Raw genomic sequence first — 12,439 nt, 5'->3', positions numbered from 1 at the left:
CCGTTTACTTTCCCTACCAACCGATTCATATCATAGCTCACTAATACACTCTCACGTATACAGAAAAATCTATTACATAACTCGAGATAAAAGTTGAAAAGTCTCATATTCGTGTGTTTATTGACCTCAACTTCGCCTTGGATCAACAAAATTCACACGAAAACTCTACTTTTCAAATCTTTACATGACTAGGAACATGTAAAATACTATTACATCAGCCTTGGTTCACTGCACATTTTATAAGACCAATTATTGTTTGTCAGTCAGAGCTCGATAACTTCGCATCAAAGTGACGAAACCAGCCCTATTTGCATAACTATTTACGTATCTGTTTTCAACTGATGCTTTTAGACAATTTGCTTGTTCTACCTGGGAACTTATCTCAAATCACCCGTTCCAAACAGATACATATACAATTTCATGTGTTACACCAATGTAAATGTCGCTTCGCTCATATGAAATTTGTAATCACTTGGTTTAATCAAATCTTTTATTTTGATGAGTTGGAATTCAGCCCTCCCCTTCGGGAGTAATTCGCACTAATGTTATACGTGTTACACTCATGTAGTGGGATGAAAACCCGAGAAATATTTGAAAATGTCGGTGATAACCGCATGTTAACTAAATGTTAAGTAATGATGACTTGTCGAAAACCTCTTAATACTTGATTGTCCCATTACGTCCGAAAGAGAAGAGTATCTAATTATTGGTTTAGGCACAGCTCTTTCCCTAGCATTAACACTGAATTGACTATTCAAAATTTAAATTTGTAGGCTTTAGTGATAACAGTTTTTTTATACCACCGACTAATAAATGCTTTTTTAGGCACTAGATGTATAGATTTTCACTCGAAGCCATGCCTAACAACACTAAACTTCCTAACACTTAATTCTTCAAGGCTTCGTAAAAATTTCACTAACGGTTCTATTCCACTAAGCCAAGGATCCGTTACATTTCTAAAGTGCATACACAAGTGTGTGAGATCTTTCAGCAAAACCAGATCATTATCTGTTAGATATTTGTCTGTTTAAATACTAGAGGATGAAAAAGTTCACTTAGTTACCAGCAAAGTGATCTCGATCCTTTTGTCTTTTGCAATAGTGACCTGCGTAGGCTCCTCAGATAGAAACCTTGGTTGGGTTCTGATGATTTTACGTTGTACAAAATTCACAACAGGTGATTTTTTTGTAGGCAAATATGACATAGTGTCAAGTGAGGTGTGTCATCCGTATATCTGTATCTGTAATTAGTCGAATACTTCAAATTGTAAAGTCTTCTCAATCGAGAAACCATACATTTAATTTTGACTCGTCAAGCCACTGCTCAATGAATTACACAATTGTTAGTATTTCATTGCTACTGTCCAAAAAAACAGTTACGCTACTTCCGACTACTTCATTTTATTTTATTGGCTGACACACTTAAAACAGATCGAAAAATTCTTATAATATAAAACCACAGAAAATAGTGTTCTTTCCTTCAACTATTTGCTCTTTTCACGATTTAATTCGTATCGATCCTGATACCTGCGCAAATGTAACGTTCATTTTGATTCCATTAACCGTTGTGTAACCGGTGATATCCATTCGATAAACACCAACCATTGCTATGAAGTTGTTTTCCATTTCGACATTCCTCTCATACCTCGTTCCCTTGGATTTTTTACGATTTTAAAGCAAATGAAATTCGAAATTATTAAAAATAAAAAAACAAATTGAATATAATACCGAGAACGGACACGGATCATAATAATTTCCATGAGTAGCGTATGATTCAAGTTTCAACAATTTTCTAAGTAGCGAGACACTTTTTGATGTACGATCGTTACCCAACAGTGCGCACAAATCTTGATCAATGTTGATCAGATATGGACGAAATACATCTCCGAATTTACGAAATAATTTGAGATGTACCTAGCACAAATGCAAGTTTAGTAATTTCGTTTGTTTTCAACTCACTGTACTTACATAAAAATTGTACAATTTGACGCCACGTCGAAGGTTTAGTTCCTGTGATCGTAAAACTTTTGTTTGATTAGACTTGGTCAAGACCCTCGTAAGAGTACAAGTATAGTTCAAAACCAACGTTGAGTCAAGTATTTTGCAATCGTATGTTTTGAGCAAAACCTGAATATTATCCTGGAAATATTCAAAGATTGGTAACTCATGCGATAGTCCTCAGAGTCCAATTTTACACACTTTTGCAGAAATATCTACGCCGCAAGATACAACGACTAGAGTAATGACAATTGCTGATGTTAGGTTCATAGTAGATTGAAACATCGATTTAAAAAAATATATCAAAAACACGAAAAGTATCAGCCGACAATAATAATTTCTGATTTCAATTCATTGCTGCTACTATTACCATAAACTGTACATTTTATTCTCAATTAATAGACCTAGAAACCCGGCGCTCTGAAAAATGTTAACCGGAAATAGTTGACCTGTTAATCGTTTTTTTTCGGTTGTTTCATTGTTTTGCTAGAGGCAACGCACTGTAGCACCGAAGCTGACTTTGACGTCACTCAAATAGAGGACTGAACCGATCAAAGTTGGCTATTCTTTTTCATACAATGGCTATCAAAAAATTTAAAAAAATAGTCAACAGGTGTGCTTTTGGCCTTCTAATTGAGAGATGTCAAAGTCAGCTTCGGTGCTTGACAGTGCTTTGCTAGAGGTAATTGTAGCTATACATATCACGGTTACTGCATTTAAATTTTGAGGCAATTTCAGGCAATGAAATTTCAGCATGAATTTGCTTCAGCTGTTTTTCAGCTGATCCACACAAATAATCAAAACTATTTATACTGTTTTACCACTACCACCCGTGTGCGTGTAGCAGCTTGGACCGTATAACAGCTGATAAACATCTGAAAAACAGCTGAAATTCATGCTGAAATTTTACTGACTGTACTCGAACTTCTAAATGAATTGTACTTGTATGTCCAGTACATACGTTTCAATCGTTTATTGCGTCCGTTAATTATCATAAAATCGGTGATTTCTCAATAAGAATTTATCTCACCCAATATACCTACCATATACGACATGTGCTAAAATACTATTTCTTAAGTTCGAAAATATTTTCGTTCTTTTTCAAAATTCTGTTGCATCGAACATTAGGTGGTTTATAAGCAATGTCTTTGGATTACATTTTTGTTTGTTCGTTTCTGTAAGAAATATTTAAGTTTTTTGGTGTTAGTAAGAACCGAACCGGTAAGAACACGTGAGTTATGTTCAACAAAATGTATATCAAAGTGTTCCGCCCGTATGGTTGAAACGTTCAATTACCGCCCATTAATTAAAAAAAAAACTCCCAAGGTCCCACCGAGATTTGAACTCGGATCGCAGGATTCAGAGTCCTGAGTGCTAACCATTACACCATGGGACCACAAGAACAAAGTAAATTAACAAACAGCTAAACTGAAATCGTTAAGAACTTTGCAGATGAAAAATTCTAACGAATATTAACATTAATATTTGGATACTCGAACGTAGTATAGTGTAATAGAAAACGTTGTTAATATAAGCGTAGTTTCTTATCGTCATCATTGCAATAACGTGTAGCTAACCAGATTTTTTTACAATTTGATGTCGAAATAGTCAAAAACAAAAAATTTAGTAGTTCGAAAAAGTTCGAGAAAATATATGAAAATATGCTATGACTAAGGATAAAAAGTCAATCGAAGCTTCTTCACATGTGATTCTAAAAACAACGGATAAAAGATGTGGTACTGGGACAGCATCAAGAGAGAGGTATTGAAGGTATTGACAACAATGACTGAATGTTGTGTTTTCATGATTTGTTTATGACTTTGTACTCGATGTCATAAATAACAAATACCATTTTGTAATCGGTTGCTATATATTTTTCCTGACTAGTGCCGAAACACTCGTGCAACTAGTGCAACTTCGTCGCGTATTTCCACCGTCGTTTAGGAAAAGCGTTGTTCTTAGCTTACGCTAAAAGAATTTTTTTAGCGAATTCGTTTTCGTGCTGAAAACCTCTCATTCGCTAAAAAAAGGCTCCAAGCAAATCTTAGGAAAATATAGTTATTTACGTATTTGTTTTCGACTTAGATTTTAGGCAATTTCACGCGTTGTAGCCGGAACGAAGTAGGGCGACAAGCGCAAGTGCCTAAGATCTACCGTCCAAAACAGATGCGTATACAACTTTTCATGCCGAGTGACCAAATTCTGAGATAAAATCTGTAATTTTGTCCTGAGGCATGAAAAAAATTTGGGATAAAAATAAGTTTTACGTATTTTACAACCCTAATATAATTTTAGTTTTGCAGTTCGTGTATGAAGTTGTGTATTACTCGCGATGAAAAGTGGAAAAATGATTTTAAAAATTTTCATCCCAGGTTGAATACAATGTTCATGTATAAAATCAGACGACATTAATTATACATCGGTTATTACAGTTAATGTAAACCAAATTTGTGTCAAAGACTGCTTCAGTTGTCTTACCACCTGGTCGACTCATACAAACACAACACTTATAGAGTGAGAGAGATGGCGAAATAACAACCTATTGTTCCATGAGAGCAGACCCCGAGTTGATTTTCCATCTCGCTCTACTTAAACACCGTATATTTGTCTACCATACATGGCTTTCAAGGTCACGCGCTCAGAGTAGTAAAAAACAATATGAGCATGAGCACTCCAAAATCAGTAGCAAGCGCACACAAAATCGACTGTTACGGACTGTAACTCAACAAAACAATAGAAAAATTGACAACCAAAATGATTTGCACATCTATTAACGTAGTCGTTGTCAGATGAACAAAATGTTAGACGAACTCTTGACATTTCCACTATATCTCCGATTCCTCCATAGTTATGTAAATAGAAAGAGCTACTTGAAATTGAGTTATAGGTCTGTTTCCAAGGTTATTTGAGCTGTCAAAACAGCATCTATATGGTTGACAAAATGTTCGCAAAAGCGTTGAGGTTATGGTTCTGTGGATCATTCGTTTGTTTTCGGCTTGTCAAAAATCGTTCTTACCGTTCTTACCTTCTGTTCCAAGGCCATACGAACTGTCAAAGTACTGTCAAATTTCATTAATATATACATAACCTCATCAATATTTATATGAAAACCGATCTCTGTGGATGAAATCGTGTTCATGTTTACAGTTACTTGAAACAAACCTATCGAACAAATCATAGCACTGTCAAAAGCATCGAAGCTGGGAGTGCTTTGAACAAACCTATACAGAGTTCATCGATAGAAATAGGATCTAGTCGACATAAACATTACAGAACATCATCTGTTATCGCCAACGACAAAAGCGATGAGCTCTGGCAAGTGTTGTCCTATATAGCTAAATCTATGATAAAAATATTGAACTGAAAGATTTTGTATCCAACACATATCAAGTGTCTTTCACTGATTTCAATGATTTTGTGACGATACGCTTCAACAAATCGTATTACTGCTGATCACACTTCTACTTTCTCGCTCTGAAGCACTATCTTCTTATTGTTTGGCCGTTCTTTACATATCAAAGATATGTCGTCTTATCGTAACATATAGATGATGTCATGATTGCCTGTTATTCTACTTTAAGTGTTTTTGAAAGTTTCTTCAAACGCTACGTACGTAACTTGCTTACTAAATCGGTGGTAGTGTATGAATTCTACGATAGCTACGTTACCAATCCAATACATACGCAGCCAAGTATTGCATAACACATGAGGAAATGTGTTCGACAAAATTTATCAAAGAGTTCCGCCCGTACGGCTGCTATGCTACTCTTGCATATTTAATTACAGTCATTGATTAACTGTAGTGGTATAAATGAGCGGATTATATTAAATAAAAAACACCGAAGGTCCCACCGAGATTTGAACTCGGATCGCAGGATTCAGAGTCCTGAGTGCTAACCATTACACCATGGGACCATATCTCATACCCGTAATTGTAACAAGCTCATTCATCGCGAATTCAATTTCCAATGCAAATTTCGTTCTGTCCACAAATGTTCACATGAACTCTCCACACATTGCACATCCACAATAAATTTACAAACAGAAGTTTCGCAGCGAAAATCACTTTCATATCAAACACCAAAAAGGACGTCCGCATAAAAGCCATTCAACATATTTATTTCAATCCATTCAATGCGTGAATGTCATCTGGTGGCTGATAGTGACAGTTCAGACACAGTGGTTTATAAAAACTCTCTAAAGAAGAGAGTTTTGCTGTATGATGCGTTGACAGCGGTATGTGTGCAAATAAAGAGAGCAAAAGAAAGGGTTCTATGGTGTAATGGTTAGCACTCTGGACTTTGAATCCAGCGATCCGAGTTCAAATCTCGGTAGAACCTAGAATTTTTTTTTCTCGTAATTTTGGATTATTTAATACAATCGACACCTCGCCTTCAAGAATAAAACAGTTGAGTAAATAATTGAAAATGTTGGGTGTGTTCGATATAATATGCTGAGATATCTGACTCGATAATTTGTGTAAGCAATTTCGTTAAACTTTGTTAGATGCAGTTTTATTGTAATTCATAGTTTCAATTCTATTAGTCTTTAATTATGCGGTGGTAATTGTTGTACTTGATTTATTAGGACAATTGCAAATTATGTTGTGGCGGTCGGGTTTGTTTAACTTACGATTTTTATTGAAAACTAAGGTATTAAAGGCGTAGAGTAATTCGATTTTTCCTTTTGATCATTTATGGTTTCAATCTTAAATTTCTTATGTTTCTGTGATGTAGTAGTAGATAAGGTAGTCCCAAGGTTTTGTGATAGGAACATTGTTCATCAAGAGATTACTCATAAGTCTTTCGCTCTGGTTGTGATGAACTCACTAGGTCCCACCTGTTGGGTGGGTCAGATCCATTGACTGTCTGAACCAGAGCTTCTTATTAGATTTTTTATGGGTTGATTAAAAAGAACTATACCAGAACGGTCTAAATGTCTCATTAATAATTCAATTTTGTTTAGTTTTACTGAAAATCTTCGTGAAGTTATGCTCATATTAGACCGTTACTGTCTATAAAATGATGAATGTCTTCAATAAAAATGAAACTCTTGTGAACTTCACACTCGTTAATTTTTTGTGGTTTAATCGCTTTTGTTAACAAGACAAAATAAAATAGCAAGAAACCATTATTGAAAATTCGTTTACAAACAGCAGCTACATCGTTAGATTAGTTAGTTATCGTGTTAACAAAGAGCAGAAAAGACGTCTTCTGAGAACTGCTACCACATGGTTGAACCGATACCACCCATTTTCGAACTGGATCTGAGGATTTCAATGCTTCATCGAATAAAGAAAAGTTTTTGAAAATCGGTTGAAATTTGCTCCAGTTACGGTGTGAACAAAGAGCAGATAAGGCTTTTTTTTTTAGAACTTCTTCCAGATGGTTGAATCAATGCCACCCATTTTCGAACTTGACCTAAGGATTTCAATGCTTCATTGATTAAAAAAAAAGTTTTTGAAAATCAGTTGAACTTTGCTCCAGTTATCGTGTTAACAAAGAAAAGCAGAAAAGGCTTCTTTCGAGAATTACTACCAGATGGTTGAACCGATACCACCCATTTTCGAACTTGACCTGAGGATTTCAATACTTCGTTGAATATAAAAACGTTTTTGAAAATCCGTTGAGATTTACTCAAGTTATCATGTTAACAAAGAGCACAAAATTGTTACATTTAACGTTTTTTCATCACATTTCCATACATTTTTAATCATAGTGAACGCGTTATGTACGGTGTATTTGTTTATGTAAAACCCATGACTTACAGTCAAGGGAATAAATTTGATCGAGAAAATATTTTATTCATACTGAGGCAGTGTAACTGCCATATTGCAACATATAAAAACTTACGAATATAGGCATTCGCGTACTTGTGTTACTGTACAATGAAGTATGTAAGGTGTAACATATCTTATAAGTATGGAGCTTGAGCTTAATTAATGAGTGTTTAATGATGAATTATGATTCGAGTGTACATTTCTTAAATATTAGTATTTGATATTGTGTAGCTTGTTATATAGATTATTTATTGGCGAATGAAGAGGTTAAAAAGTAAAAAAAAGTAGAAGGTGGTCGACGCATTGTCAGTTGTTCGATCGATAGAAATGGGAGTGATTTTTTAGAGTAGAGACATTTTGTCCGTGAGTACAAACCTTAAACTTGGTGGTGAAAATCCAGTCTATAGATTCGATGTCTTTGCGTTCAATCGTTCAGTCTTCAAATCGAAATAAGTCACAATTCGTTCGATAAAAAATCTTGTTCCGTAGTCCGGGTCTGTTTATGAAATACTGATTTAACCAAGATCTTCTAAATTTTCCGGATAATTCGTTTCACGATACGTTCAGCTAATTTTCATATTAAGCTCGGAGTTGACCATGGTCGATCGCGGTCATATTGAGGTCATAATTCAGGTTAAGATTAGGTAATTTTAAAAGAATATTTGCCCTGAACCTGATTTATTTATTGAATTTTTAAGGCCAGGTTCCTGAAATTTTCATAGAATATTTCATGTAACTTGATTACGTTTCAGGTCAGGTTTGACTTAATTCAGGTTTCAAGTTAAGATTTAATACATCAGGTCAAAACAGGTTCAGGCTTGTTTCAGCCTGTTCTGAGCTTTATTTTCAAAAGTTATATCCAGCACTGATCTTTTTATGAATATTTATCTGCAAACACTCTACTGATGGATTTTTGTAGTATTCTACTAGATGTTTAAAATTGCAAGATGCAAGCATGAGTGATCGTAGTGACAGCTGCCAAAAAAGAGTATCTAGAAAAAAATTTCGAAACAAAATGCATCGAATTAGTCAGGGGAAAGGGAACTGGTAAAAAAATGAAATTCCAATTTATCTTGTAGTCAACATCGTCAATCGTCATTTTATTTGGATCATTTAATTAAACATTCATTGTAATTGTGTCCATTTTGTCAATATCTTCAATCAATTTCCTTTCTTCTCTTTATTTTTCATCTAAAATACTTTCATACAATTTTTGTCCTGACTTTACACTACAATCACATAGTTTGTTACTTATCGATAGATTTGTTTTTTGTTTTTTTCAAATTTTAATTTTTTTTAAAACAAGAATAGGAAATAGCCAACAAAGCTCCTTACAAATAAATAAAAAATAAAAATATTATGGCAGTTACTCCGAATGAACACCATGCACACACTGCACAAACACACCCTTCTGCCTACATTACACAATATACGATTCCTCGTTCGCGTCATCTCTCGTTTCTCCAAGAACGTTTAATACAAATTAATGTGCAGCTGCCTGGTTAACGTTTCCAGATATTCTTGTAGCTTATAATACGATCTAGATCTCCAGTAGATATTATTCTTGACTTGTTCCGATGCCAACTTTATGCTCGATTCAACCGACTTCAGACCGAGTGAACGAGCCTTTTCGGCGAACTGTTGGAATTGGTCTTTTTGGTAGTCTTTGTTCATGTAAGTCGTAACTGAATCGATCATTTTCGACAAAGTGGAAAAACCATCGCCAAAGCTACAGGAGATTCAGTTAAAAATCAAAATTTTATTTAGAAGAATAAAATTCGTCAAAACATAGCACTGAACCAAGCACTAAAATTGACACCTCATTCTCATAAAATTTCGACGCAGTACCGGCATTACAAACTTAATTTATACAAGAAATTTTAATTACTGCATCGGGAAGGCAATTGTCAAATTCTGTACTTGATTCAGTGCTAGGGTCGAATACGTCGAGTTCATTGACTTACTATTCACTTATTTCCTTGATATTTGTCACCAAGAAATCGAATGCAATCTCGTATCCAATGTTGTTCTGTGCAACAGAAACGAATGCTCGAGCACCATCCTGTTTACGGATGCCTGATGTTGACGAAATTGTCATGTTCAAGTATCTAAATTTAAAGAAAAAATAATTTTCATTTCGTTGAATAAACGTGGAAAAATCCAAAATCGATCGTGGTTCAAAAAATTCAATTTCAAAATGTCCCATTGCCTCTTCTAGTTTATTATGTGGTACAGCGTAATGCTGCCAATTTGTGCTTTTGATGTACAAGCAGGGCAATTCGTTGATAATGTCCAATTAATTAAAGCTCGCTACAGCTAATGGCTTGATTGATTGGAAATAATATAGTGAAACAAAGTGTCAATAAGTTAAAAACTTTCAGTCAACGTTAAAGTTCTAACTCTATCATCATGAAATGGAAATTATTTCTGACTGGAACCCCAAAAACTGAGACAACGAATCGTGACACTTTTTGTGTCGTTAACATTTTCAGATCGAACCTGATGAAGCTTTTCATCCTCCCAAAAGTTTGTTTCTTGACCTGATTTGAAGGAAAACTCGGAACGAACGACATTACACTGGACACACTCAATCTGTATACAAATTTGAGATATTATTCACGGATAGATTAATACCTTAACATCCCTTACCCGACGTACTTCAAGTTTTGATTCAAAATAATTATTTTTGTTTAACTCCAAAGTTTCTTACATTACGTACAGTCGCACATTGCAAGGAACATGTATACTCCATACACAACACACATTCAACCAATAATCGTCTAAAATTATTCTCTCTGTGAGACAACATTTTTTCGGAGAGAATTGCCGTCGTGAAATATAATTCATGCTAAGCGGTCTGCTGGTATACGGTTCTATGGTGTAATGGTTAGCACTCTGGACTTTGAATCCAGCGATCCGAGTTCAAATCTCGGTAGAACCTGGTAATTTTTTTTTATTTTCTATTTTGTTGCATTTTAAAAGCAGCTGAGGCTGTACACAGAACCAATAATGTAAAGTAAAGGAATTGAGTGTGTTCGGTCTTCTACTGAGGGTAAGAGGAACATAAATTTTTGTGTGTAAGTAAGTGATTGAAGAAATCGTATCAGTAGTGGTGATAGTACAGAATCACACATAGTGATCTGAAACGATCATTAATCCAAAGAACCTCTCAAGTTATAACCATTCACAGTGTCGTTTGGCAATGACAGTGTTTCGAGAGTAAATGTATTGACTGTTATCAATATAGCATGGACTAATTCATCTGCTCGGCTCCCCAAACATTTTTAGCATAAAATTTGTATGAAATTTGAATAAGTGATTTCGTAATAGAGTCTACCACCTTCGTGTCTGTCAATCAATGATAATAATTATAGAAATAATCGAAAGAATTAAATTATTTTACCAAATTAGCAATTAAGCGATGGAAAACATAAATCTAAAATAAAAAAAAAATTCCATCAGGTCCCACCGAGATTTGAACTCGGATCGCAGGATTCAGAGTCCTGAGTGCTAACCATTACACCATGGGACCAATACGCGTTTGGCGGCATAATAGTTATTATAACGTCTGCACAAACGAAAAACAAACAAAAGTTTAGTTTGGTAGTCTACTGCACGGCGTTTGTTAAATACAATCACGCATTCGAATGGTATAATTTTGTATGCTGTGTTTGGTATTTATGTATTCGTTAGTATTGGAGATTGCTGTGTACGTATAGTGTTGTGTATATTGAGAGTATTATACGATCTATTTTTTGTATATAGTTGATTTTGGGAGAACAGTCACCGAGGGAAAAACGTTTCGAGTGTTAGAAGTAATGGTTTTCGATAATAAAATTCGTTGAAAATTGAAGAAAAATGTCAACGGTAAATTTACCAATCACCTTCAGACTTTGCTTCGAAGTTCGCAGAGATAGACGTTATACTAATGGTTGTAATGTAATAGCGAAGGTCAATTCCATGAGGAAAATGGAGTACGAAAGGTGAGGATTTTTTAGCGAAATCTTTTTTTTTATGTCCGTGCTTTCTGTTGATCTGGGACATTGAATTAGGCAATATTTCTAAAAGACGAACAAGACACGAAGGCTCCACAGATGATAGATGATTCTGACACGAATTTTCACGATTCATGCATGTGAATTCCTTCGATGCGAATAAGCCATATTTAAGTCCCCGACCGACCATACGGTGAATTCGGGCGATTCCCGAAGGACTCTTTGAATTTGTGTACGAAAATTATTAATTTTTGGGACTTTTACAAATGAGATGCATGATGTCACCGAGCGTTCTTTTGGTGCCAGTTCGCCTACAGGTAACACTCCGAAATCATTTTTTTTAAACAATTTTTGTTAGCGAGTGATTCGAGTCAATATCATGTCCAAAACACCGAATTCTATAGCTAGTTTCTAATCGAAAAACTTACTTGGATAGCAGCCACGGTTTTGTTGTACATCCCAATGCGCTCAGAATTAATTCCTTTTCTGCGGCGCTTGTTGTAGCCAAATAACGTTCGTAAGCGAAATACCATTCCTGGAATGAACCCTCTCTCATTGCAGTACAGTAGATGACCTCCTTCAGATTGGGGCTGATTCTGTAAACAATATAACAAATTAACATCACTGACTGCGGACACCAGATCGATTTTTCCCCATTGCTGGCACTT

The 12,439-nt window shown here is 35.1% G+C and overlaps 1 protein-coding gene and 5 non-coding genes across 12 annotated transcripts in view; 2 read left to right on the top strand and 4 right to left on the bottom strand.

Annotated features, from left to right (window-relative positions):
• Positions 1-3,321: 3,321 nt before the first annotated feature.
• Trnaq-cug lies at positions 3,322-3,393 on the bottom strand. The gene has a single exon. It is a non-coding gene; the product is annotated as a tRNA-Gln (tRNA).
• A 2,447-nt stretch (positions 3,394-5,840) lies between these two features.
• Positions 5,841-5,912, bottom strand: Trnaq-cug. Its single transcript has one exon. It is a non-coding gene; the product is annotated as a tRNA-Gln (tRNA).
• A 353-nt stretch (positions 5,913-6,265) lies between these two features.
• Positions 6,266-6,337, top strand: Trnaq-uug. Its single transcript has one exon. It is a non-coding gene; the product is annotated as a tRNA-Gln (tRNA).
• A 2,506-nt stretch (positions 6,338-8,843) lies between these two features.
• Positions 8,844-12,439, bottom strand: part of LOC119070586 (aminopeptidase Ey) — a 63,336-nt gene continuing 59,740 nt past the window's right edge. For all 7 annotated transcript variants that reach the window (XM_037174999.1, XM_037174997.1, XM_037174998.1 and 4 more), the window contains 3 exons: positions 12,200-12,367; positions 9,741-9,884; positions 8,844-9,505 (listed from right to left, as the gene is read on the bottom strand). In XM_037174999.1, the coding sequence (XP_037030894.1) occupies positions 9,250-9,505; positions 9,741-9,884; positions 12,200-12,367 (568 nt within the window). In that variant the 3' untranslated portion in view covers positions 8,844-9,249. The remainder of the gene's footprint in view (positions 9,506-9,740; positions 9,885-12,199; positions 12,368-12,439) is intronic.
• On the top strand, positions 10,646-10,717 carry Trnaq-uug. Its single transcript has one exon. It is a non-coding gene; the product is annotated as a tRNA-Gln (tRNA).
• Positions 11,237-11,308, bottom strand: Trnaq-cug. The gene has a single exon. It is a non-coding gene; the product is annotated as a tRNA-Gln (tRNA).

Source organism: Bradysia coprophila (assembly GCF_014529535.1).
Source record: "Bradysia coprophila strain Holo2 chromosome X unlocalized genomic scaffold, BU_Bcop_v1 contig_98, whole genome shotgun sequence".
NCBI lineage: Eukaryota > Metazoa > Arthropoda > Insecta > Diptera > Sciaridae > Bradysia > Bradysia coprophila.
Note: the sequence above shows the minus strand (reverse complement) of the source record. Positions and strands in the feature narration are given on the sequence as shown.